This window comes from Meleagris gallopavo, chromosome 17 (assembly GCF_905368555.1).
Source record: "Meleagris gallopavo chromosome 17, MGAL_WU_HG_1.1, whole genome shotgun sequence".
Lineage (NCBI taxonomy): Eukaryota > Metazoa > Chordata > Aves > Galliformes > Phasianidae > Meleagris > Meleagris gallopavo.
The window spans coordinates 6629044-6656980 of NC_139420.1; the positions used below are offsets into that span (position 1 = coordinate 6629044).

At 49.1% G+C, this 27937-nt stretch overlaps 2 protein-coding genes across 4 annotated transcripts in view; both read right to left on the reverse strand.

The window, feature by feature from the left end:
* Positions 1-6549, reverse strand: part of CORO1C (coronin 1C) — a 39724-nt gene extending 33175 nt beyond the window's left edge. The window contains exon 1 of the mRNA XM_003210959.5: positions 4914-6549. Within this exon, the coding sequence (XP_003211007.2) occupies positions 4914-6003 (1090 nt within the window). The 5' untranslated portion in view covers positions 6004-6549. The remainder of the gene's footprint in view (positions 1-4913) is intronic.
* Positions 6550-7802: 1253 nt separating this feature from the next.
* The window catches only part of SSH1 (slingshot protein phosphatase 1), a 29000-nt gene continuing 8865 nt past the window's right edge, over positions 7803-27937 (reverse strand). The window contains exons 1-14 of one of the 3 annotated variants that reach the window (XM_010720205.4): positions 26129-26229; positions 23586-23689; positions 22138-22202; positions 21419-21540; positions 19296-19364; positions 18906-18971; positions 17470-17664; positions 17125-17218; positions 16036-16164; positions 15143-15189; positions 14103-14249; positions 13230-13430; positions 11707-12322; positions 7803-11303 (exon numbers count right to left, since the gene is read on the reverse strand). In XM_010720205.4, coding sequence (XP_010718507.1) covers positions 10023-11303; positions 11707-12322; positions 13230-13430; positions 14103-14249; positions 15143-15189; positions 16036-16164; positions 17125-17218; positions 17470-17664; positions 18906-18971; positions 19296-19364; positions 21419-21540; positions 22138-22202; positions 23586-23689; positions 26129-26214 — 3222 coding nt within the window. In that variant the 5' untranslated portion in view covers positions 26215-26229 and the 3' untranslated portion in view covers positions 7803-10022. Of the gene's footprint in view, positions 11304-11706; positions 12323-13229; positions 13431-14102; positions 14250-15142; positions 15190-16035; positions 16165-17124; positions 17219-17469; positions 17665-18905; positions 18972-19295; positions 19365-21418; positions 21541-22137; positions 22203-23585; positions 23690-25117; positions 25257-26128; positions 26230-27937 lie in introns of those variants that run through there. The other 2 variants (XM_010720206.4, XM_085238665.1) reach the window with 2 other exon arrangements.

A 27937-nucleotide genomic window follows, 5' to 3' on the forward strand; every position in this document is an offset into this window, starting at 1 on the left:
CCGGAGATGGAAGCTGGAAGTGAAGCCCCTCTGGGGATGCTGGTGTGGGGCTGCCCACAGCCGTGCTCCTATGGGGACATCGGGCCGTGCCGTGTTTACCATACATGGCCAAAACCCGAGGCTGCACGGCTTCCTCGTGTGTTTCAGCCAATATTGGTGAATCTGTTTGCATGTGGTTAAGGGGCCTGGCTGTGCAGGGGAGCGGCACGCCCATGGCTTCCTCTCTGTGTGGTGCAGAGCTGGCTGAGGTGGCTGTGGGGAGATGAGAGCCTCCTCTTCCCACGTGAAGGGCCTGCAGAAAGCCTCCGAGCTGCGTGTGTGTGAAGGGAGGAAGCAACGTATGCCTCAGCTACAAATTCAACCGCGAACGCCATTGAATGTTTGCTAAACCTCTACACAAGTCCAACAGCCAACCAGCAGGAAAATCTCCATTTCGTACCCAGCAACATCTTGGGACAAAACGATAGACCTCGAGATGGGATCTGCATCCCAGCCAGCACCCGCCCTTGGCAGCAGTTAACATGAAATTAATGTCTTCCTCCCCAGAGCTCAGCCCTCATCACACAAATAATCTCTTAAAATCTTAAAAAAGAGGAAGACTAAAGCAGCGTGGCAGCCCTACAGGGGGCAGACCCGTAGGTAATCTGCAGTTTAATGGGTTTGGATGGTGATTCATGTTTTCCATCCAGGTACGTGACTCAGTGAAGGTCATGCAATGAGTCAGTGACAGCGCCGGTCCCGCTGCCATCACTGTGCTGCGCCTATTGAGCATCAGGGGTAAAAGTTGATTGAAGCTACTCATGCAAAGGGACAATGGTACTGGTGATAACATGATCTTGCATGTGTATAGCTCCTTTTAGTTCAGGATGTGGTGTTTCAATCATTACTCTGGTCTGAAATGCAACAGGCATGGTGGAAGTACCCAACACTACACGGCTTAGAACAGAAACCAGGTGAGGTGTTGGCATCTACCTACAGTTTGAAACTAAAAGAGGGGAGATTTAGATTGGCTATAAGGAGGTTTTGACACTGAGAGCAGTGAGGCACTGCACAAGGTGCCCAGAGAGGTGGTGGTGCCCCATCCCTGCACACAGCCACGCTCAGGGCATGGGGCTGTGAGCACTGCTGGAGCTGTGGGTGTCCCTGTGCACTGCAGGCAGTGGGAACAGACGGCCTTCGGGGGTCCTTTCCAACTCAACCATTCCATGATTCTACGATGAGTGAAATACAGAGGGGACGAAGTGAAATTTGCCCTGAGAAATCCAAACAGAGCACAGCCCTCGCAATAACCGTCCTGACCGACGTGTTCTGCTTTCCCTCTGCAGGGCAGCTCACTCGACACATCATTGGAAGAGTCACTTGGGCTGACTCAGAAGGAAGCGATACCTGTTGGATTTTCACTGGTGCTACATTAAGAGTTTGGGTGGAAACACTCCAAAGATCACTCGGCCTCTGACCTGTGTTAATGAGCCGTGTCAATCCCAACAGACTACCATAGAAGGCGATGAAGAAATGACAGAAATTTCAGGCTGAAGTCTTCAGCAACAGAAAAGGATGGCCAAGGTTCTACAGACGCTCTCTGGTTCCTCTGTAAACAGTAATCTTCATCACTTCAGCTGAATGAAATCATTCTAACAAACAGTACATAAATTATAGCCGAGCCTAACAGCTTGTCAAAATATGTCACAAATTCCAAATTTTCTAAAGGAAAATATCCTATTAGCAAATTCTTGCAGCTACAAGGGATTCGACAACAAAGTTTGTCCCTCTATTTTAGAAGCTCTGACACACCCAGTAATTACATTTTGCAGGAAAATTTCAGAATTAATTCAGAAGCATGTTCTGCTGCTTTCAGCCATCTCACCTATCCTGCCCTCTGCTACATGGATGCACAGTTGCTGCCGAGTCTGTCTCACAGCCTTTATACGGAAACAGCACCGTGGCTCCAGACTCCATCTCTGGAACTTAGGTCAGCAGCTAAATTTAGCTTGCTTGCAAATATGCATCAATTCCATCGGTGCAATAAATCACCGGCGGCGATCCCGACACGCCTTATAAGTAACACATTCAATACACCCCACAACGTTCCTTGCCAGCGCAGCGATGTTCGTTTTAGTTCAGAAAAGGTGAAGAAAGCAACACCAGGAGGCACGCGGGGCTTTTTGCAAAGCTCTGGAGCGTTGCTCCTCATCATCTGCCCAGAGCTGTGGCTCTCAGTGCTGCTGGAAAATTGCTTTGCTCGCAGCACAGCGCGGAATCAGCTGCAGCATCAGAAGCAAACCTCAGGAGTGCATCTCCCCCGGGCATCCCACTAAAAGAATAAGCGCTTAAGACAGCTACAAATGAGACATTAGAACATGGAAAATAGGGTGGCACAGACTGCCTGCTGCCTCCACGGGGGCCTGAGCTGCTCCTAAGGGCAGGGCAGAGCCATCCCCGACGGACGCGGCCAGCCTCTAGGAAGTCACTCGGGGGATGCGTTTGTTACAGACATTTCAATTTGCCAAAATCCTCGTGGCTAAATATATTCTGAACGAAGGAAAACGGCTTACGGAGGGTTTAGAGAGATCAACAATTTAAAGTCCCATTTTTGCAGCTTAACTGCTAAGTCACACAAAATACGCCAGACAGGAGAGTTTGGGACTGTGGGCATCCCAACTGTACAACTTTTCCAGGACATTTGTGTCCACCATATTTCTTGAAGCCTTCGGACTTCCCAGTGACCCATGGGCACACGTTGGCAAGAGCAGCTCTAGCCATTGCACAAGCTTTATTTTTAAGGGACGCCTCAACGGCCACCCAAAGCAGGCGCAGTGGTCCTAAGGCATTTCTTGGTGCTGGCCCACCCATCCCAGCTCAGCCTTCAGACCTCGGGACCGTGCAAGCAAATCCCTTTTATTCAGTCCTCGGCCAGAAAGGGGAGCTGTGGAATCACAGAGCAAAGCTTACATGAACAACGTGTTCTGTCAGGTTTGTAGAATAACAGCTAGGAAAGGGAGAAATGTGAGAGCACATCAGTGATGCAGACAGAAGGAAAGGTGAATGCATGAGCTAAAGGAGGGGTGAAGAGCTGGAGCCCCCCAGTTTTAGCACAGCTCTGCCCACCTCTGCATGGCCCCAACCCTGCACGCGAGCATTAGGCCATGGCATTATCCATAATTCATATTGCCTCTATGAATGATTTAACACATTTCATAAAGCACATCTATTACTACGTATGCGCACTCTCACGCATGTTATGTGTAGCAATATAGATGTCACAGCCATCCGTTCCAACAGCTCCATAGGAAAGGCACAGAATACGTGCCGCCCAGCTTTACAGCCAGAGCTGGTCTTTATATTAAATCCAGGCTCGGCTTTTTCCTCCTATATTTTTCTTCTCCGTGCAGGATCATTCAAGAGCCTGGACCTGCAGACACCCAAGGTCAGGGGACGGGGCTGTGAGCACTGATGGAGCTCTGGGTGTCCCTGGGCAGTGCAGGCAGTGGGACCAGATGGCTTTGGGGGTCCCTTCCAACTCAAACCGTTCTATGATCATGTAATATAATATCTTTTCCTTTTTCCTCATTTCTTTTACAATAAAAGACTGGTGGTCCCCACACCTAACTAAACTGTTGGGACACCAAATCAATCCCAAACCAAATTGGGACCACAAAGCAATCGGTTGCAACAGATGGGATTTTTCTTTGTTGCTATCTCCGCTCTGCCAGATGACTGACTACGGGAGAGAGACAAGAAAGCAGAACACACAAACGCAAAAAAATAGCAATAAGGAAAAAAGCAAGCTGTATTTTATTTACAACACGGATATCCCAGGACTGACACTTCCTATCATTCTGAATAGCAGGAAAAAATCAGGCAGGCAGCAGGGAGTGAGCGGGGCTGTGAGTAGGGCTGGGCGCTGCGGGTCTCCGTGTCACACATCCCACAGCCCAGTCTTGTCCTCATTAGTCAACCAGTTTGGAAGCCTTTTGCCATCTCGTTCTGTTTCTCTCCCTGCTGTCTAGGATCAAGTTGGGCCAAAGGTGCTGGAAAAATCAGAGGTATAAGAAAGGCATCACACAGCGGTACACAGAAGCGAGATGTCTTTGCATAGCACGAGGCGTGGGAAGATGTGAGCTCAGCAGCAGGTCTGCTCAATGGGCTGCAGGAACAGAACTCTCCCCTCCTGTTCTGTACCACCCCAGGAGGGATCTCCTCTCAGTGTGATTGCCCCTGTGGGATAACTGCTCCTGGCTTTTAATAACTGCATTACTCCCTTCCAAACCAGCACAGATTTCCTGCGCCCTCACATTTATTTTCCTTTATAAGGAAATCCCCAGTCGCAGACTGTCAATACACCGAAGGTGCAGCTTCACCATCACGGTCCGACATCCGACATGTCCTCAAGCACACTCATTTCTAACCTCTCCCTGTTTCTGTTTCACTGCTAAAATCCCAGCACAGCTCACTTATTCACAGCTTTGCAGGGGGACGGCTTCCAACTGATGTCATTCTCCTGTACTCACCCAGCCAAGTCCCAGCACAGGAAAAAAGAACCCGAGGACAACAATACCTGCTCGTTACACCGTAATTAAACTGATATCAGATCACCCAGTGTGCAGAGAGGCAAAGAAGGACAGGTGAAAGTGTGAAAAAGTACCATGCAGTCACTCTTACGTTAGATCTGTTCATGAAATCATCTAAACTAGACGTGGCACTCATTTACTAATTGCACGAAGGGCTCCGGCAGAGCCATGACATAGCAAAACCCCATCTCACACAGCAGTTCCACTGGCACCTGTCGGAATTCCGTCCCTGATTCAACCACAGCTCTGCAGGATGGAGCCTTGCCCCGCAGCCCCCACCCCATTGACCCCTTTCCACCCATTTTGCAGAGCTGTGCCCCACTCCCCCCCCATTGTCCCCCTCACCTTTCCGGGCACTGCTAGCCGCTGCCTTCCCCTCCACTTTCGGCTTCTCAAAGGTTTTCTTCGCATCGGCGACTTTGAGCACTTTCTCCTCCTCCTCTTCCTCCTCCTCCTCGCTCTTCCTCCCCTGCTCCTTCGGGCCCCCTCCTGTTGGCTCCTTCCCCCCTGGCCGGGCCGCAGGGCTGCAGGGCTCCAGCAGTGCCTCGCTCAGTGCTACGGTCTTGCTCATGCTCAGTGCCAGGCTCTCCTTACTGTGTGACCTGGCAGGTGGGGCCGGAGGTGACTTTTTCTGGCTGTATGACTCCAGCATCTCCATATCCACATCTGCTCCAAGCCATTCCTTGTTCTCCAGCACCTGGGTGCTGTTCTGCCTTGTAAGCTTGCCAGCATCTCTCGCCCCCCGGCTCTTTGTGAGCTGCCCATCCTCTCCGTTCTGGCACGGTGCAAAGCCCAACACCTGCGTGAATCCGTCTCGGGGGCTGTGGGACAGCGGTGCCCCCGCCTCCTGCCTGCTCTGCAGGATGTAATCCATCAGCTCAAAGCTGTCTGATCTGGCAGGGACGCGGGGTTTGCCACCCTCCGTGGGGCAGCCCGGCGCTTTGCTCGCCACCCGCAGCTCCACGCTGCTCTCCGAGTACGAGCGGATCAGTGGGGCTCCCCGCAGGACATCAATCCGATGGAGCCTGGGGCTCGCCGTCACCCCATTCCCCGGGCAGCCCTCCTGAGGTCCAAGCCCCTCATTCTCAGGCTCCCAGTCCTCCTCGGGGCCCTCTTCTGCCTCCTTCAGCAGCCGCCGATACTCGCTCTCCTCCAGCCTGTACACCACCGGCCTCACCGTGCGCCCGCTGCCGGCCCGCTGCTGCCCCACCTGCATCTCATACACCTTCGGAGGGCTTTCTCCTTCCATCCCCGCAGAGCTCATGGCGGGGCAGCGTGCCCGGATCGTGGCACCCAGGCCCTGCTGGAGAGGCTGTGGGCTGCACTCCTGGCGTGCTACTGCCGAACCTCCCCGGGACGTGGCGCAGTCTGTGCCTCGTGCCTGGCTTGTGTCATGCCGTAAATATCCACAGGACTGCCAGGTGGAGGCTGCCATGCTCAGCGCCTCGCTTCCACCAGGGCTCACTGCCTTCTCCTTGCTCAGTGCTGGCGCTGTGGGGGCTTCTCAACCTCGTGGCTGCCCGCTGGCATGGCACAGCTCCTAGCGCAGGGCCTGGGGTCGCTCCCTGCGCAGTGCCCATCACCGCACCACGTGCTGCCCCATGGCGCTTTATGGGCAGCGCTGCTTTCGCATCCTCCTCCAGGCTCTCTCCTCCTTTCCCCAGCAGTCACAGCTCCCCTCTGCTCTCAGTGATTTGGGGTCAGGCCCAACGTCAGGGCAGGGTGACCCTTTAGCAGGAGCGCAGGGCTCACCCCGTAGCTGCCGCCCGCCTGCTGCTCGCTGGGACGCAGCAGTGCTGGCGCAGGGCCCCCAGGAGGGCCGGGCCGGCTGCAGTGAACGCAGGGACGGCTCAGTGCTAAGGGAGTTTCTGTGGCATCGCTAACAGCGGAGCTCAACGGCAGCCTCGCTCAGGAACGAGTTTCCTATAGGAGACTCCAAGGCATAACTTAGCAAAAATCCCTACGGATGTGCTGGGTGCTTCTCTAAACAGTGCTGTGAGCTCAAAGTTCTTCCCTTCGGATGTGGCCACCGTTGCCAAGTGGGCTCCGGGAGCTCGGCCACGGGGGGAGCGGGTGCCTGGCACTGGGCTCCATCCCAGCGCTTCCCCAGTGCTTTGCCTTTTATGGTGCAGTGCTGCCCTGGGGCGGGATCCCAACACGGGATGCAGAAAAACTCCCAAATTGGCCCAAAGGGCACTGAGCCGGTGCTGCGCTCCCATTCCTTACAGCCCTTCACAGGGATATGGCAAAGCACGTTTCACCCCACCATGTCAAAACCAAACTCGTTATTTTCTCTCTCCTACAGAGAAGAGTCCTCACCCTGAGCTTCAGGCTCACCTCCAGCCTACGGGAGATGCTCAATGGAGGCACAGCACTGCTACCCAGCTCTTCCTGCAGAGGCAGGGAAGGGGCTAAAAATCTCAGGTCCCACATAAGGATGCGTTGGGGCAGAACACACTGAGAAGTCTCAGCTCCGAGAGCCTCCGAGTCCTCACCTCATTGCAGATGTGGCTTTGCCATAGCAACGTCCCAACAGGATGCAGCACCGACCACGGCCAGCATGGCGCTGCCAAAAGTGACGCTCAATCAGAAGAGCAACAAACTCACCTCCACTCCCAGTGCCTCCCCAGTGCACAACTTTGTGCGTGCAAAGCACTGCCGTGGAGATGCCACAAGCCCAGGGCTTCCTTCCCCCCGGTGAGCTCTGCACGCACGTATCAGCACCTCGCCCAGCACGCAACTTCCAGCAAACGCGATGCAGAAAACCTCCCCAAAGCGCCCGTTTCTGGTGGGGGTTAAGGACTTATTGAGGCACTCAGCACAGTGCACCAAAGCCAGAGAGCATCTCCAGCCTTGCGCTTTGCTTCCCTGCCAAGGTAAACACTGACATGTTCCTCCTGATGCAGCTTCCAGAGCGAGAACAGCACCCGGCTCCTTGCAGGCGTGCGGCACTGCTCTCTGTTTGCCTTTAAAGGCAAAAACGCGGTGGGTGCTGGGGAAGGGCTGCTGGCGTGGAGCAGGGCAGGTTTTCCTCTTGGGGGGACCCCAGGGCAGCTCCTTGCACCCTGCCCAGCAGCTCTGAAAAAAAGAAATTCCTACCTTTTTCCCTTTTTTTTCTCCTTAAAAACCCAGAGTTGTGCCTACGCCACGGCTCAGGTGTGCTGCTAACACTGCACCCTCGCAGCAGGGTGTACCCAGCCCATCCTTTCTCCACCTCCAAAAACGCCGCAAAGCTTATTTGTAAAAGGAAAAAAAAAGTTTATTTTTCTCACAAGAAGGACATACAATATACAGTACGTTTGTACAAACAAAAGTAAAAAAAAAAAGTGCATTATGCATCCCCTACCGTCAACGCACAGTACAAAAGATACAGCTGATTTAAATATAAAACCAGACTTCAGAAATACAATGGAATAAAAAGAACGTTGTTATGAGAGAGGACAGTGATGCACTGGACACAGCACAGCGCCCACCCCTCGCTCTCCTCCCACAGCTGCTGAGCCAACCCAATGGGGATCAGGCGGGAGCACAGGGCCCCATTTGGGGTCTTCCATTGGGATGGGGTTGGGTTGCGGCAGGAGTTTGCTGCGCGCCCCCTGGGCAGCAATGAAATGGGGAAGGGGTGAGCGGGGCTGGAGGGAGGAAGTGGCAGCAGTCTCACTGCCACCGGATACACCGAAAGCACCAAGAAATGAACAGCAAACAGCAGAGTTGAACAGCTCAGCGTAAATACACAGTATTTGTAAACTAGTCTTAAGGCACTCCATTGTAAAAGAACGATTACGATACGTGGGAAACAAAAGCAAACCATCTACCTTCTCATGCAACACATCCAAGCCTGTGAGCATCACGGATTTGGCTACAAACCCCCCCGGGATGGCACATCACACCTGTTCTGATGGCAGTGCCATTCGTGGCACCACCAAGCTCTTGATGATGGCAGTGGGCATCAGTATCTGCATAAGCCCCGTGTTCTCCCAAGCCCCAAAGGAGGCAGAGCCCCATGTGTCTCCTCCAGGGCCCCACGTGTAGGAGCTCTGCTTCAAATGATGGTTCGTGGGAGAAACAGGAAAAATGCCCTTAAAATGCGTGGGGAATTTAAGACCCTTTAAAGAGGGACGTTTATTTACTGATTCCCAGTCCCTCCAACTCCTCACACTGCTAGTATAAAAAAGTACAGTCTTGAAAAAAGGTAATTCTGGGCATGTAGGAAAGCAAAGCACACAGCTCCCTTTCTCAAGCCATTGAGGTTTTGATGAACACGGGCTGAGAATGACAGTTCACAGTCCTGCTTTTCCCTCACCTCAATGAGAGGAACGTTAAGAATGGCTTTGATAGGGCTCTACAGGGATTTTAGAGGTTTGGGGCTCATTCTCAGCCTGGGAGTTCCAAGAGCATCTGTTTGCCATCTCTGCCCTGTGAGCTCTGGTCTGACCCCAGCCTGCTCCACGCTGTGAAGGGAATGCAGGCAGCCAGGCGCCGCCCTTCCCCACCAGGTAGGGGATAATTTCATTGTCCTGTGTGCCACCAGCAGCCCAAAAAGGGTCCCCACGACACCAACACAGCATCACACATTGAGACTCACTACGGTGCACAGTCACTCACTGGTTGGTCATCATCACTGGGACATCACAAACCAAGACAACAGCAAAAAAACACCCAAAGGGCACAGCACCTCTCCACCTGAGCACGATGAACCTTCCACAGCAACACAACCTGGATGCACTCCATCACCAACAGGAGACGACGACGATTCACGTGGTCATGCAGCAAAGGTCAACGCCAATGGATCACAGTCGGTACGAACACAGCTTCACACTCCTTCACTTGACGTTACAGCAAGAGCACACAGTACAGGACAGCCCAGCACTGCTCCTCCAGGAGATCACAGCTAACAGTAAGGGAACACCTTCAGATAACAGTCAGTATGGTGGGAAAAGCCTTTAAAAACCCAAACAAACCACAATTAAAAGTCGGCAGGAACAGAGGTAGCGTTCGTGTCACTGCTTTAAAGGTTTTCCCACAATTGCTTGTTTTAGGAGACATTTCAGTAAAAAAAAAAAAAAAAAAAAGTCACGACTAATTGTTTTGTTGAGACTCTCAATTCAGCATTTTATACAGATAGATAAATAGATGGAAGTATCTATCCATATACAAATGCATTATTATACTTGGCAAACAGTATGAGAAACAGCATCCTGCAGGACAACAGGCGATTCACACACACGGTCCTCTTCTAAGTCATGCAAAACATTTTATTTTCCCTTGTGCCATCCATGACCCATTACTTTTCTTTTTTCTCCTCACTTAAGAGTACAAGGAGGGAAAGAAGAGGTGGCATCAGATGATGGTGCAAGTCAGATGATTGGTGCAATGAATAAATGCCTTAGAAAAATAAAAAAGAAAAAAAACCAACAACAAATATCCAGCCCCCAACTCCCCCCACAGAAGGCATCAGCTTTTGCCAAGCCAAAGTGGAGTCTTCATGTTCCCAAGTGCCGGCTTGGCTGACATCTTGGAGCCAACATCTGCACCCCTTGGGGCAGAGGGCGGCTCACAGAGCCCGGAAGACTCGCTGGAAACGGCCTCCTTGGAGCCCGTGATGGTCGACACATCCATGTCGCTGGACAGGTCCTCGGAAGACAGGTTAAGACACCCCAGCTTGGCAAGAGAATTGGACCTCTTCAAAGGGGAAGAGACAGTCAAGCCGGCCAGCCGCAGCCGGGTCTCGATCTCCTGAGTCCGCTGCTTCACCAGGCCGGGCTTGCCACGCACACTGTGGATGCTGTCACTGCTGGAGCTGCGCGTCAGATTGGAGCTGCGGGACGATGAGGGGGTGTAGCAGATGGTCTTCAGGAAGTCCTTGGTGAAGCTGCTGGTGTGTTCCAGCCTGCACACCATGGGGGTGGAGGTTTTCTGAGAGGTCCCCCCCTCCAGCACGCGTTTGACCTCCAGCTTCTCCAGGTCGCTTTCAGCATCTCCGGGTACAGGTGGTGAAGGCCTCAGGAGGGGCACGAGGCCGGGATGTGGAACCAGCTCCTCACCTTCCTCCGCAATGCTGGGCTCTGCCCTGCCCAGGGCGCTCTCTCGGAGCAGCAGTGAGGTGTCTGAGGGCAGGCTTCTCAGCCTCTCCAGCTCTTTGGTGTGCTTCCTGACCAAGCCCGCCTTCTGCAACTGAATAAGGGACTCCTGATGCTGCATCAAGTAACTGTTAGCACTTGGTTTTTCCAAGTCTTTACTGAACAACAAGTACTTCAGGTCCTTGGTAGGTTTGCTATCTTTCCTGGTCAGAGACTCTTCTTTCACCACTTCTGTGCTAAGCAGGCTCTTGTCACAGTGTGAGTTTCTCCTGGGCTGCAGTGTTCTGACAGGGATTTCTGGTGCATCTTTTCCTTTCTCTGAAAAGCCACACTGATGAGCAACCATTGATTTGCAAGCACCAGCTTCCAAAGCACCGCCTCCTGCTGACAGAGGAAGCAGTGCCTCGGTATTTCTAGTCCCAATTCCCTCCTCCATGCGTGCCCTGCTGAGCAGGTGCTCCCCCAATGGGGGGAGGTGGGAGAGGAGGGCTGGCTGCGTACAGATGGTGGAGCTGCGGTGTGCAGAGCTGGAGTTCAGCTTCTCACACTGTTCCCCAAAGGAGTCTGGAGCCAGGCTGCCCGAGGAGTACATGCAGTCAGCACAGGACTGGTAGGAAGGCTTGACTTTACTGAGGATCCCAAACACAGCATCATGCTGCAAAGAAAGAAAACAAGGACAAATCAATGGGCACAGAACAGTGAGAGGCAAAGGTCATGAGATCTACGCAGCTTTGAAAGGCAGCCCACTGCCCTGTCTCTTCATGCCCTGCAGCAGGAACAATAACTCCCAGTGGAAGGACACCTACTGTCTCAAATGATGGTCATGCAAGCAAGCTGCCCAGAGCAGTTTATAGTGCACTCATGCGCGTGCTCTGTCTGGCATCTATATCCAAAGCTTGGGCAAGCAAAGCCATGTTCAGAAGCACTTTGAGAAGGAAGAAGCTCATCATGGAATGGAAGGCTTTATCCAAGTCAAATGAAACCGTGCTATGAAGATGAGCAGCTCCGCTTGCAGTAGTCAGCCATGCTAATCACCTACACATCAGATCCATACGCACCTCAAAATCCTCTGGGCAACTCCTTTTGCTGTTGTTGTTATTCAAGTTCTCCCTATTAAGCCTGCTCTCCTCCTTGTGCATGGACAACCGCCGCTTCCACTTCTCCACTGGGTTTTCCTCCCTGATGCCATCCTCCCCTGGTTCCACGGCGCCCAGCACCATCCTCGCCTTCCGAGGGCTGAAGTCTCGTTTCTTCTTCACCTCCTTGTCACAGAAGCTGCTCAGCTCTGCCAGTGGCTCTGCTGGCTCCAGGCCTTTGGCCATCTCCGGAGGCACAGTAGGAGGCTGCCTCGCCAGCGAGGCCGCACGCTCTGTGAGCGCATCCCGTTCCAGCTGCTCCACGTGGCAGAAGCTCCCCCTGTCCCCAGGCACCTTGTTCTCCAGCAGCGTGTCCGAGAGGCGGCGGAAGCAGTAATTGAAGCCAATGGGCAGCTCCGTGCCTGCTCGGTTGTCCAGGTATGCTGACTGTGATGGGGTGTCCAGGTCAGCCAGCCGGTTTTCAAGGTCGATGTCCAAGCTCTCAAGTAAGAAGTCTCCTGACCCTGCAGTGCCATCTGTGCTCTGGGGGAGGTTGCTCTCTGCCTGCTGCTTCCACAGCTTGTTGTGGCGTTGCTTGCTGGAGGAAGGACAGAGATACAAGTGAGCACAGCGGAGCAGCTGCTGATGGCTGCGGCACAAGCTGAAAGCACTCAGCTCCAGGAGTGTCCCTCCCTCTCTATGCACAGAGCAGATTCACAACTCAGAACAGACTGATTGGCAGGTCCAGCCCCACGCTCCACCTGGGCAAAGCCATCCTTAGCATTGAAGGAGTTTGCCTACTGCACCTCCTCCAGCATCTCTTTGGCCCAGCACTCATAGCAGGGCCCTGCACTGCAAACGTGATGGGAACAGAGACTCCTGCCAGCATCAAATGCTCTGAACCAACATCTCTGCACGTTTCATGGCACGGCTTCTGCTGAACCAGAGTGGAAAATTTTCCTTCTCTACCTCAGCTAGAGCATGGGCCAAGTGGAGTGTGGAGCATGCAGAAACCCTTATTAGATATTACAGCCTTTGCAACGACAAAGCCTCCTGATTGGCATGGTCACCCAGAACGCCTCCAACACTGCCCAAGCTCAGTTCTGCCTCATAAAACAAGAACAATGTTTTGCTGAACGGTTTGGCTGCCGAGAAACACCGACACAAGCACAGAGAAACCCTCAATGAATTACTCCAGAGCTGAAGACAGCCAATTTCCATCCGGGGTGGACTGGCAGAGAAAAGGTTTAGAAAAGTGCAGTTAGCCCAGGCTCCTGCTTCTGCCCTTCCAAAGAGCCTCTCTGCACGGTGGTGTGGCCTTCAGACTGCAGCACCACACACGCTGTCACTGTCTTTGTCTTGCTCATTGGCAGAAGGGTTGATTGCCTGAACAGTAATCCCTGGAACTCAGTATTTTGTGATATACTGAAACTCTACAGGTGGTGCCTACAACGAGGTCCTTTGATTTCCTGCAGATCACCTTTCCGTTCATTCTGTCACCTTACCTTGCATCTAAAATGCCTTCGTACTCCAGAAGCTGTCTCATGAAGCCTGCATTTGGCCTTGCAATGCTGCGTTTCTGCTTCACGTAATTATAGGCCTTTTCCAGTGACCAGCCAAACTCTTTCATTGCATAAGCTATCACCGTGGACGCAGACCGGCTCACGCCCATTTTGCAGTGCACCAGGCACTTGGAGTGATTCTTCCTGCAGAAAGATCAAGAAAACACCTCTGTAATCTTTCTGTTATATACGTTGTTGACATTTTAAATGGTGGAGGGGCGGTACTTTGTCCTGCTAACCACTCTAACACCACAGCTCTGTAGGTCATGAATGTTTTAGACTAAGATGCCCACAAGAAGAATTCTTCTCCAGAAAAGGCAGGAGGTGGGAAGGCCAGTCTCAGCCATGCTGTCACATCAGATGCCACCATGAAGCCTCCCACCCACTTGCCCAATGCTTTGGGCACAGGGATAAGCAGGAGCAGCCTGCATGTGACAGCAGCAGGGTGTGATGAGTTCTGTGACCATCCCTTGGGTCATTCAACAAGGACACAGGTTGGAATATTTCCAGAACATCTCAAGTAGAGGAAACGTTCTCGTTTCCTTTTAGAAGCAAAACAAAATAATTACTATTATTTAAAAAAACCCATGGGTTAGAAATGGGTTAAAACCAGCACAGGAAGACACAAAGTACACGGAAGCTCCAGGGACACAGAACTCCTGGCAGAAGATGTAACGCAAAGCCCAGCTGCCACCTCCAGCTGCAGAACTGGCTGGAGCACGTGGGGCAGTGTCACCTCCTCCAGACCTCAGGCAGCTTCTGCTGTGGCTTGGATTGGATGCACTCACATCAAGCCACATCCCCCAGCCCACTTACTTGGCCTTGTTTATGAAATGATATGCCTCGTTCCAGTGAGCCAGGAGGTCAGTCGTCTCCTCGTCATACACCCGGATATTGTGATAAGCAAACAAGCCAGGGAAAAAGTTATCTATTTCCCTGGTCACGTTCAAAATGTAGTCAATGCTGCGGAGAATGAAAAGAAAAATAGAGTTGAACCGCTACGGTCATGAAAAGGAAACTGATGCACATTGTGAATCTCCTGATTCCTGCCAAGCACTACAGCAGGGTTTACAGTGTACCTAGGGAGAATGAAGGCCCGTATCGATTTACTGCTTCATATCATTCAGATAAATCAAGGCTGCAGGATATTTGTTTCAGTTTGCCCAGCTTTGACTTCTAGGCACTGCATGTCAAGATGCCCTCATCGTAGATCAGAAGCATTGACATGCTGGTTGATCCACTTGCTCAAAGATGTTCAGACATCTGTTCCCAAGGATTCCAAATTAAACATTTTTAGTCATGCTGTTGAGCAATAATTTTCAGTTTCTCACATCAGAGGTGGTGCATGCCTTGGGAAAACAGCAAATATTATATGTAAAATTCTCACTCATCTAAAAAGCCTGAAAATAAATCAAGCCAAAAAGTGGTGTGGTGATGACAGTGTGGTGATAGACAGCCCTGCAGCTGCCTGTCTGGGCAAGTAAGGTGGGGATTGCTCATCCACAGGAAATTCTGCTCCATTTAGAAGGATTTTTTCCTGAACACTGCACTGTAACATTTGCTTTTCTGCAGCCTGCAGGAATTTACACTTGACACAACAGCATATACGTCTGCTTCATACTTGGCTGCTACACATTGGGAGGCTGGTTAAGAGGTCCTGAAGTTTTGTTATTTCCACTTTGTACATGAATATGTGATGGAAACAAGATAGGAAAGCTTTCCTGACCAAAGTCTTGATGATCAGTTACCCACAGTGCTGGGAACTCTTCCCTACTGTCTACAAATGCCACATGGCATCTCAAGAGACCTCAGTGTAAAAGTCAAATGACTCAGAGTGTGGAAGGTACAGTACTCACCCCGAGCCCTGCAGCTCCTCCAAGTTAGAGGCGTTCCACTCTGACCCCTGCAACAGTCACAAAGATAAAAACATCTTTCAAAGGAGCTTCCCCACTTCTAAGATTCTGAACTGCCCCAGTCTCAGCACTACTCTTCCGCTGCCAACTGAAACGGTGCTAATGGTTTCTAAAGGGCACAATTAGTACCACCAGCTTCAGACTGTTGTGAAGAACCACAGGATGCTGCCTGAATCATTCTAGCAGCCAGATCAGGCTCGTCCTAACAGCCTCAAATTCAGGCATAAGGAAGTTCACAGTTCCTTTGAAACCAGAAGAACGGTGGACAAAAAGTCATGAGGGCTGTACAGGAAGAAATCCTGTTAGATGCAATAGTCAGGGGTAAGTTTCAATCCCAAATCACTGTGCCCTGGCCATTCTGGATTTTTAACCACTGTGATCATAAGTACATATATATGGGAAGTGTGAGGCAAATCCTGGAATTCTAGAGGTGGCTACACTGGATCTCACTATATCCACATAACAGAAAGCTAAATAGGGTTTAAAAAGCAGGTTTTGCCTTCAGACAGCTTCCTCTGACTCTCTCCAGGAAAAAAAAAAACAAAACTAAAAGTGACCCCAGCATAACAGGCACTAATGTGCTCATCTCAAGCAAGTCTTTGTTCCAGATGGCAGCGTCTGGTTTTGCCTGGAGTTCCATCTAGTGGCAAAACATTACATAGAACACACATCTTTGCTTCTGCTTAATATTGAAAGGCACAGCACCTTCAGCCTTCCTCTTCATACAGCTTTGGCCATGCACTCAAAACTTGATACCAAATGCAGATCCCCACAGCCCATCAGGTCGCTCTCACTGAGCCTTCAGCTCTGCTAGAGCTCCTAACAGGGCAACTCACCAGATACAAGTGATCAAAAATCAGAGACGGTTTGTCCATCTGACCCAGGATAAGCAGCATTTCATTGTCTATGAATTCCTTGAATTCTTTCAAGTTGCAATTCATGTGTTTTTCCAGCTCATTCCGGATCTGCAGAGCAGAAAACAAAAGATGCCACCTAGAATCGTCTCTGTTCAATAGAAACATTTACTGGCACTCTTTCACAAAACACTTTTTATGTACTTCATTAAAGACAGCAGGAGGGATTCAGCCTTTTGGAGACAAAGAATCTCACTACGTGGCATCTTAGGCCCCCATATTTGAGATCTGTGAAGACTTCAGATAGCATCCAAGTAAAACACACATATATCACGCACCTCCTTCCAAAAAATAACTTGAGATGAACAAGACCCAGGAGAGCAACTAACAAACATGAAACTCAAAACCCAAACCTACACAGAATTATTACCATTTGCTCTGAGTACATCTGCACTGTGTCCCTGTGGGACAGATCCAAACTAGTTTTAGCCTTGACTTGTGACTCTTCAGCCATAGACGTACCAGCAAGGTCTCGCCAGTAAGCCTCTCTGACATTGTTCAGGAACAAAGAAAACAAAATCTTAAAGTGAAGCCAACAAGGAGAAAGGAAAACACTGCTTCTTAGCACACACTGTGTCCAAGAACAAGTGAAGATCAGCACGGTCCTCTAAAACAGCCATGTATGCTCACAGCTGAGAGGACACAAAGCCACTAACTGCAACTTTTGAGAGAGCTATCTTTGCCAATACAGCTATGAGGAGTAAGTGGCTCCAAATTCACTGCTTGGACATGCCCATAAGTGCTGTAAGTTGTAATGAAGTATCACCTCTGATGCCACTCTGGCTTGTTACTAAGATCTTGAAAAACGTGCTCTAATATTGGTATTACTCTGTTTTACAACTAGAGAAACAGAGGTGCAGCAAAGCCAAAGAGCAGAACCTTTGAGGATCAGTTGGCAATACACTCAGAAGTCAACAGCACCTCATCATACAATGTCTCTTTGTCACTATAACATTCTCTGGAAAAGGACTCTAGCAGGAAGAATAAAGGAGCAGAAGTTTTTCTATTTACCTCCTTCGAAGTCACATTTTCCAGGTCTTTGCTCATCATGATGCTCCGGAGCTTGGCTTTAATCAGGCGTTCTGTCCGTTCCCTTTCAGTTGGCCTGAAAAGGAAAAGGGAGAGGATGTCTCCAAACCAGCAGTAAACACTCCTGAGACAATGCAACTTGGACAGCACAGAGCACTGGTGGGAAGGACTTGCATTGAAAGCATCTTGACCAGGAAAATGGAAGAAAAACATTTGAAGGCATTTAAGTAGAGAAAGGAAATTAACTGCCAGAGGAACAAAAGAAACAAAAAAGGGGATTTCTCTTGTGAACCAAGTCAACTTTTCATAATAAAACCGAGAACTGACTTGTCAACAAACAGAGCTGGAGAGTCAGGGCGGGTGGACTCCAGGTCCTGCATGGCATTCCACTCATTGATGCAGCTCTGGTCAGAGCTGATGCAGCTTTCATAGTACGTGGCCCAGACCAAGGCCATCCCACCTGGGAAGTAGTTGTACCTTCTTGCAACCTCACAGGCTTTATGGAGGATTTGTAGAGCAGACCTGTAGCATTGGGAACAAAATTGTGCAGGCATAAGTACACATAAATCAGGATTAAGAGATTTTTATAGAAGACTTTTGGCACTGTGTTGCAGTCACTTTTTGAGAGCTGCAGCTTTATTGTATCAGAATTCAGAGGAGCATCTTGGAGGCTTTCTCAAGAGCCCATCTGAGATGGAGGCTCAGATCTTCTCCTCATCAAGTGGCAAGCACAGCCTCTCCGGGACCTAATCATTAGCTAACTTGTAAAGCCAGACCAAAGAAAAACAAAGAACATGGACAATTTTCAAACCACCTTCAGCAAGGAGTCAAATACATATTTACAGCATTCTTGGCCCCGACATGCTCCAGGGACAGGACCCAGATTGGGTCATTTGTTTTTGTAAATTTTAGCATTACTTTTTCTTTCCTCCCTTCCCTCCTCTTTTTTTTTTTTTTTAAGGCCCTACTCTGCTCTGAAGATGTCATTGTAGTGAACATATTAACCACATCTAAGGCTGCCAACAGGAGGGGCTGAGTTCAAAAAACTGACAGGACCAAGCTTTGTTTGTTTCTGTACCAACCCATCTCTAACACACCATTCTCTACACCTTTATCTTGTCCCTGGCCAGCTATCACAAGCACAGGAGTTTCCTGAGGCTCCACAAAGAACTCAACGAGAGGCATCTGCTCTGTTTGGGGCAGGATAAAGCCTCTGCAAGAAGGCATTTGCTGGCACAGCTGCTGCTGATTCAATCATCTCTGCTTCAGCATTTTGGAATCCCTGCACATGGGAGGGGTGACAGGAGCTGAAAGGTGAGCATGATTGCGGAGTGGCACAGAAAGTTTCCATGCAGAAGCAGCCCCAGCCTGGCCCCAGGAATGGGGCAGAGTTGGAAATGCCATCAGTCTGGCAATGGGTCTTAAGACTCCCTCATACTAGGGAGGTTATGCATGGAGAGAAAAGACCGGGTTGGCACCCTGAGGAATTCACGCTGGGCTTTCATGTCTATACATCTCATCAGTGCCATTTCCCATTGCCCTCATGTCACAGAGCACACAGCTTCAGCAGAAGATGCTGGTTTTGGATCAGTGCTCCCACAGTCCCTTTATAGCATTGCTATCAGCTGACACAGGGAAGTGGCATCTCTGCTGCAGCTTGCTAAATATCAGTTATGGAAAATGCTAAAATGCAGTTTGTTTGTTGTTAATTTATTTGCAGAAATTACAGCCTCTTTCTCAATAAAGCTAATTAGCACACATACCACATGGCTTGCACCGACACTGGCTTGAAGATGTGCATTCTCCCAGCAGTGCTCACACTGAAGCCACTAAGAGAGAGGAGGAAAAAAAAGAGTCACAAACTGCTCTTCTCTGCACCTCAGGCTGCTGCAAGGCAGCTCTAGGAGCACCCACAATCAAAAGGGATGAGAATTTCCATCACCAATTTTCCATTATCCTCCCAAGCAAAAGCTACAAGTGAACACCTGCCATACAGCACCAGGAATGGGAGCTCCACCCCTGGAGCTCCCTGAATTAAAGGACTGCAGCCATGAGTCTGAAACTGGGACTTAATTTGTATGGTGACAGTGTCTCTTCCACAACAGCCCCAGAAGGGAAGGCCATTCATCTACCCTTTCAATGGGGTTTCTTACCCATCGCCATCAAGGTGGATCTTAGTATCACTCCACAGACGAAGAACCATTCCTATAGTGCAGCTTTTACTGGAAGAGAAATGTTATGGATGTTAAATATAGGCCACAATGCAGTCATGCCAATATCCTCAATTATTAATAGTCTTTAATTTTTAAAATCCTCTAGCCTTGCTTTAGTAATTCCTCATATCATCTTCAGCTATTGAACATGTAGCACATAAGGAGATGGACAACTGAAGTGTAAAGGTCTTCTCTGATACTAACTGGAGAACCAACAGCACAGAATCAAGAGTCAGAACCACCACAGCTGCCAGAATGCACTGCAGTATTTGTCTCACCACCCCTCCTCCTCTCTCACCCTCATAAGCTCAGTGCAAGAAAGATCCCTAACAGGACAGAAGAGCAGGATATAGTCTCTGAAAACAGAGATTCAGCTTTCAGCAAGTGCTGGTAGGTCCTTTCTGCCCTTTGCAGAGAGGATCCTGGGAGCCTTTCAAAAGTTTGTGTGCTTGGTTCTCACTTCATCACTTTGGCTGACAGAAAAGAAAAAAAGCATTTTATGGGTGTACCTAACCTAGAAGAACACTTCTATTTCAAAGATGCAATTTGGCAAGAAAACTGTAGTATAACTGGGGGCCAGCAACTTTCAACCACTAAATAATTCAGTTGCTGAGATATTAAAGTTTTAAAGGAAATCAGAATGCATCCAACAACCAGCAGCAAAGAACTCAGAATTGTTTGGGTTTTTTTATTCTATTATTTTTAGAGCCTTCAGCCACTGCCTACAGTGAATCAAAGGCTCTTACAAAGGCCAGTTTGAACTCGCACATAGACAACATACACTCAGGAACTCTGTAAGAAAAAAGTTTCTTATTAAACATACATACAAGGAATAAAGCCCACAAAAGCCTGACCAGCCCAACTGTCAGCAGCCAGCACACTCACAGCTGAGAAGTGCCATTTCAGCCCCAACATGGAGCCTTGGAGTCCCTCAACGAGTCATTAATGCCAACAGACTTCTTTATCCATGACACTTTTCCTTAACTAACAAATCCCTCAGTTTTCAGAGGCAACGGAATGAACCAGCAGAACCTTGCAGTTAGGATGGATGTGCCATTAGTTTTCCATCTCTTCTCTTGTTTCACACCAATCACCTCCAGGAGGAAATCACTCTATGGTCACCTTGGATTCGGAGAGGACAAGGCCAATGCTCCCTGCTGCTGCAAATGTGCCAGGAGGGAATGTAACATTGGAATTTCCTCCCTAGCACCAATAGCAGTAATTAAGAGCAGACAAAGAAGCTGCACCAAAGCCAAGTCAGTAATCTCCTTAGGAAGGCAATGGGGAGTTCACCACCAGGACTCACAGCAGTGCAAAAGTTCTCCCTTCCCACTTCAATCCACAGAGGTTAAACCAGTCAAAAACACAAAGCCCCATTGGCCCTATCAGCTCAGCATGGCAGCATGCTCAATCTGCCAGGGAACAGGAACAAGTCTGGAAGTCTGCCTCCTAACTCTAGCCAAAGCAACCTCACCTCTTCCAGCCAAGAGCTGTTCCTGGTTTCCTCACCTATAACTGGAATTATGTGAGAAGGTCTGCAGCAATGTTTTATTTTCTTTTCAAAACATTCTGTGCTCTTATCAGTTAGACAAAAGGAACAGCTCATTACCAACACATCTGTTTGTTGGTTTTGGAGGTACTTTTGCACTATTGTTGTTGATGCTATTTGGCAACTAACCTACCTGAAATAGCTCCATTGCATCATGCCACGAACAGACTTGAAGTCTGATGGAGCAAATAAGTTCCAGTTTAGGAAACATTTCCACAGAAGCATTTTGTTGTGAGTAGACAGCAAGCTACCACAAATGAGGTAGATACCACAGCCCTCCAGATGGATTACAAGCGAATGCTTTGCCCACAGCTGCATAGAGTGCCCAGAGATTCTAAGGAGACTGAAAGTTCTCTGGAACAAAAAGCGCTCTCACAACGGTCAGAAGAATTAACAAGTATGTCTCTTCTTTTGCTAGAGTACATGAAAATTAACTGTTGGGAATAGTTGTTGACAAGCTTTCCAGAGAAGCCAGCCTGCCTGATTTCCAAGCCTGGCTTTGCCATAGACATACCTCTCCTTGCTGGAAAAATCCACACCCAGCAAAATATTCTCTTCCGTGTCCTGCCTCCCGTTGCTGTACACAACCACCATGTACCGGACTCTGTCTGTCCATACGCTTTCCAAACGGACAGCCTAGGAACAACAACAACAAAAAGACATTAAGCTCTGCAAAACAGCTTTTGGATAATCTGTACTTTCATTGCTGACTAACATTTTACAGGTGTAATTGTGCCTCAAAGCTTTATTCAGCTGCAGGATGAAAGACACTGGGAGAGGTAGTCTCTCTTCCAAGCAAGGCCAGTTGCCAGTTTGACTTGGAATCAGGAGAGGATTAGAAATAAGAGCAGTCTAGATGACCTGTCCCACACTGCAGAAGCATTACCAAGTACAATCTGAAGGTTTCCTCTAAAGATGTTCAACTTGAAAGCAGGTAGAAGTACTGATTGAGCACTAAGCTGGAGAACCTCAGAGGGTTCTTCACACTGACAAGCCTTCACTGAAACATTCTATCTAGCCATTCTAGAGGGGGTAATTAACACAGACTCAACTCATAACCTGAATGTAAGGATCAGCTCCAAAGTTGCATACAGGGAAGCATGGTGGGGCTGGCAGCCAAGTGCAGCAGTCTGAAGCTAACCGTGGATTTGCCAACACTTTCTGTGACCCTGTAGAGATCTGGTTCAAACTCCTCTAACAGAAAGAAGAGCAGGAAAATGCACCTGTTCTTACCAGTTTGATTCTATCCTCACAGCGAAGGAGGTTGATCATCACCTGGAGGTGCTGGGGCAAATCACCTGCAGTGAGAGCAGAGAAAACATCAGAAAAGGTCATCTGAACATAAGCAGCTTCTGAGGAGGAAGGGCTGCAGGAGTGGCTCTGTTCAGGTGATGCATCCCTTCTGCACCAAATAAAGGTCAGCTCATGCAACTACTCCAAAGTGGTGGGTATATTTCTGCTCAGTGAAAGCGAGCAAAAGGAACAAAGAATCTACAAGAAAACAAACCAAGTTCACATCTAATAACTTGGTAACACACTCATAACTTTCCATAAAAGATAAAATTCCTTCCGTAGGATGTTTGCTGGGTATATGAAATTGCTGACAATTGAAGAAACCCAAAGCCACGCTTGGCATTCAAACAGCCTCTTTGTGCTTGGAGTGTTTACTAAGCAGCAGGCACACAGTACCACACTGTGCCTTTCCCACATGCTTCTGCACTCAAAATGCCCTGATGAGCTTAATTCTTCTTGCCCCTTAACCACTTATTACAAAACCATCAATGACATAAGGCATAAAAATACAGGATGAGTGGGATCCAACTTCCTTAAACCCCGTCGGCTTATCAGCCCTTACAGACATTCACCACACAACTCTCCTCCCACCATTTTGGAACACTGGAGCGTGCCTGGAGGAAGGACAAGCTGTTCTCAAACCATGAGAAATGCCTGCAGGCCAGATTTAGATCGGTTAACTGAAAAGGGGATTTCCTGAAACCAGAAAAGGGGGTGTAAGGAGATAAGAAAGGGGTGTTTGTCCAGAGGCTCAAATCCTACTGAAAGTGTACCTCACTTTTGAGAAGTAGCATTGAACAAAACCAGCAACAGGTGGTTTAAAAATAATAATAATAAAAAGAAAGATGCTGTCATATGAAGTCCCAAGCTTCAGACTGGGGGAGGCTGGGAGAGCACTCAGGAGAAATGTCCCTGACACACTGAATCAGGAGCTCAGTAACCACAGAAGGGGTGCTGGAGCCGTATGACTCAACCCATTGCATTTTCCTCCCCACAGGCCAAAGGAGAAGGCAAAGATCAAACTACTGAAGCAGAAACAAACGACATTTCTTCACTGCAGGCTGCAGAAAGTAGGGATACACATACAGCACAGACTCTGGCTTAGAGGGCTTTCCTGGCTACAGAATGCCACAACGTCTACAGAGAATAAATTCCTGCTCCATATACACTTCCAAGAGGATGACAAAAGTTTAAACAAAGACAAGATCACCATACATTCCCATTCACGTCAAGTGGACTGAAAACCTGGTTTTCCCCAGCAGGTTGTACAAAACCCACTGTGACAGAGGAGCCAACCACCGCCACACCTGCTGTTGGGCTGTCAGTGTGGAGGAGAGGAGTGGGGAAGAAAGAGGGAATGGAGCATCAGGCCATGCTTTAATCCATACCTGCATGTTTGTGAGGATGCTGGAGACTTCGCTGGCCCTGGGAGCTGTTTCCTTGTTGCAAGAAGAGGGCTGCTCCTTTCACCATGAAAAAGCTCTCGCTTAGGCTGGAAAACAAAGGACACAGGAAGTCAGCTCAAAGGAAACAGCAGCAAAACGTGTGCTCCAGTCAGCGTGCCTGGGGAAGGAAGGACCTCTACTCATTAAAGCACAGCAGGATTTGCTACAAGAAGCTGCTCCCAAAGGTAGATTTTGCCACTTGCAAGGCATGGCTCCAGGATTATTCATGAAGAATGGTGTCATTTTCCACCAACATTTTATTGCTTGGCCATAGCAGGATATGCTTGCCTGAGCTGTCATGGACTGAAAATGACTTTATCACTTGATTATCAAATTCTGTAACTTAAAAACAGTTGCGGGTAAGAATTCCTACAGGCATAGACCTGTAAATAACTCCGGTTCATCCCTTGAGTCAATCAGTCCCTATTAATTTCAGTTCTTGAGATTTCTTTGGAATGCAGAAACAAGAACACAGAGCTATAAATCATAGATTTACAGGGCAGGGAGGGAAGGTGAAAAACCTGCACATCACAGCAGAATGAACTGAAACTTCAGGGCGAAAAGCAACAGGCACAGCAGCAAAGGCATTTCTCTGCTCTGCTGAGATACAACTGACCTGGGAAACAGTGCTGATAAGAAGGGAGGTCACAGCGTAAGAACACACAAAGCTGCATTCCCAGATCAAATGAAACATGGCTAACGAGAAAGCCAATCAAAACCAGCAGTTAGAGCAAGGAGCAGCACAAGCCTAATTACACAGTCCTGTAACACACTGCGAGCATTTCAGAAACAGACATGGACATAAGTGGGAAAGTTGGCGTTTCCCACAGGGCTGGAAATGAACATCTCCTAAGCTACGTTTTAGTTGCCACAGTAACTGCTTACCTTGCACTTCCTACCCCACTCCAAACATCAGGCAGGGAGCATCACAAGAGACATTCCTTGCTACAGAGCCCAACTTTCTGCCACCCCACACTTCCCAACACAGACAGCTGTTCATTACTGGCTGCTATCAACTAAATATAAAAGCTCCACTATGAGACTGTGCTCCACCAGAGTTACTTATGCTACAGAAAATGATCCCATAGGAGCTGCTCCTCCCAGTGCTCCTCTGTTCTGTGCTCTGTCTCTGAGGTCTTTGCCTCTGGCTAGCAGTGAGCACCAGCAGTGTGATAAAGAGCCATCAATTCAAGCCTTCCCAGCTCCTGCTCCAAGTCAGGTCTTCCCTCCCCCGAGGACAGAGCCAAGGTTTGCAGTTAGCTGCCTGAATTTACAGCTTTCTTCAAGGCACAGAACTCCCAGAAAAGCTGGATTGGGTTTGAATTTGAGACTTCAGTCCCCCTAAAAAGCAACCTAAAATCATAGCACAAGCTTCAGGCTCCCTCAGCCCTATCTCAGACCAACAAGCTGTCAGCAGGACAGTTGCACTGCGATGAGAACAAAGCTTTCCCCATTTCTGCTCCCACAGCACTCACCCCTGGCTCACCGGGAGCTCTCAGCGATGGCCCCGCAGCCCTCACCACCAGCACCCACCAACAGCAAGAATCCCTGCAGGCAGCCACTTGGTCCATCCCATAAGCAAGCAGGAAGAGCCCTGTTTCCTTCTTACTCCAGATCTAACAGGAAAGCATTAAAAAAAAAAAAAAAAAAAAAAGGACAGAAGTGACATCAAAGCTGTGACACCAACACAATGTATAGGATGTTCAGTAGATTGCAGCCTCGTGCATACCCAGCTGGTTTATCAGCAAGAGGAAAGGAATGGTTAGATAAAACGCAGCTCCTAACGCTCTCGTTCACTGCAGGCAGGAAACCTTCACAATAAGGCAGAATGTTCCCAGTCAGAGAGCTGTGCTGGGGGAGCAGAAGTGCCCGCAGGCAGAGGCTGACCCGCACAGTACACTTTTTGCCACTGGGTATTTATCTGCATGGCAATGAATTGAAAAGCTGAAGAAGCGATTGAGAGCAAGATTTCTCTTCTAGCTTAAAGTGTTCTAGGTTAAATGCTTGCGCCTCCATCTGCACAAAGCTCAGCGCTGAGTAAGTCAGCTCGTGTTCCCCAGCACTGCGATTTCCCCCCCAGCTGCTGTTGGATGCACTGACTCAGTGCTGCACAACAGCCACTGAGTTCTCCTGGAACGCTGCACCAAAACGGTGAGGTTACCCAATGCTGACCCTTAACTCTGCTCCAGGAACACTTCGCCCTCAGCCACTCCACGCGAATCCTCTAATAGCTGACAAAATAAAAGTGAGAAAAAGGCATGACGCGATATCCCATGATATCCCAACCCAGCGTTCCAGCGCTCTGAAATCCTGCAATCCCAGTCAACATCCAAATTCCAGTTTTTTTCTTTTTTAAAATCTTCCAAAGAACCAAAAAAAAAGTCCCATCGTTACAGAGCCCCCCCAGCTCCCTCCCCAGCAGCAGTGCTAAATGCCTTAGCAAGCAGCGTTTGTTAGCGACATAAATACAAGTGGTTTATACATACTAATTTGGACTGGTTTTCTTTGAACAGCAGAAGCATTGTGCTGGCCCAAGAGTCAGGCAGAAGTCAGTAAATTCAAAAAGATTCATAACTAGCTGTAAAACTCACATCCTTTTGCTTCTAAACCCATAGAAAAAGAAAAAGAAGGAAAAGAAAAGGTCGGTCGTATATTCTGTGCAGAGCAATCGCATCTGTTGATGCTACCCAGGAACTGGATGACTTCTACAGAACACTGTGTCTTCCACTGATATCCTGGCTTGAAAAAGCACTTGTCCTAACATATCCTGATGAAAGAAGGCCTTTCAGGAGGGGAAAAAAACAGCTGAAGCTCGTCTAATCACTTCCCTCCTACAGACTGGTGCGAGCTGTTTGTTTCCTCCCCATGCTCACAGAGCAATGCAGGGCAGGACGAGGTGAAAAGCATTGCACTGATGCTTACTTTCCATATTGCCCAGTCCTTACTGATTTTTACAATTAAATCCCTGTAATAGAACGTCTGTGTGGCAAAGGCATCGCAGTCAGATCAGGATACTTCCTCGCTTACGGTGCGGCCATGTGCTGGTGTGCTGCTGAACAAGAACCTCTTTCAGGTGGTTTGCAATTCCTCTGTCAGGAACTGCCTATAACCAAATTCAGTGAAGCCTGATTTCTTACCAATCCCTGATTAATTCCTTCACCACAGTAGCAGCAGTCCCCCCAGAGGAAGAAGCAGCTTTCTGTTCCTTTTTTGCCCAGCCCCATTGGCACACACAGCACAACCCACCGATTTGCTGGATGCCCTCCCAGAAATCCCAACCACCAACATTGCTTTCCAGCAGCCCCTTTTGGCTCTCAAAGAAACACTGAGCCCAGGGGTTTTGCTGTGGCATGGGATCTGGGTGCTCCAGGTCTGCAGATCATCATCCCCTTATCAAATGATCTCAGTGGGAGCACATCAGCCCCTGAAGAGGGGTAAAACCTACACTTACAGGCACCTGGGAGCATAGATGTCAGCAGGAGGGAGCTGACAGAACAGCTGCATTTCTTTGCAGAGCTCCAGGCACAGCAGGGCCTCTGCTTTATGGCCAGCAAGGAGAGGATGGTTCTTGACTACGGCACCTCTTTGCTTTGTCTGCTGGCTCCACGCTGCTCAGCTTTAAAAGGAAATATTTCTTCCCCTTTGGGAAAGCTCCAGAAGAACATGGCTGTAACACACATCAATTACATTTCAAGTTGCTTTAGAACACAATAGGCAGTGGCTCATAATCATTTCAAAACACCGTTCCCTGAGTCTGCAAAGGCAAACAAGCAGTCTGCAGTCATCCTCCATCCTCAGCAATGCCCATAGTGTGTGCCCTGCAGGGTGCTGTGCTCCAGCAAAGCTCTGCAATGGAGTCTTGCTAGGCACAGGGCCATGCCATGCTCTCCTGTCACTAGATGTTTGTCAAATTAAGTCTCTTAATTTCTCCCTTGTTAACAGAATGACACACACAAATGGCATGAGGGCAGAGGAAGGCATCAGTCCATTGGGGCTGAGCTGGAGCTCTCTGGGGACAAGGGCTGCTTCCAGGCTTCAGCAGCCACACCGAAATAACACCAGCTACACCGCAAAGGAGCACGTCAAACAGAAAGGAAATTTTGGGAGGAGAAGGAGCAGGAAAAACCCCAACCCCAACACAGCAAAGGTTGTGCTACAACAAAGTAGAGCTCTGTGACACATTGATGAACTGATCTGAGATGGGAACTGCAGGCATCTAACCACCTCCTGACGTTGCACTGCTTGGGATCGCAGTGCTCTGCCAAAATCCCTCCGGTGCACCTTGAGCTGAGGCA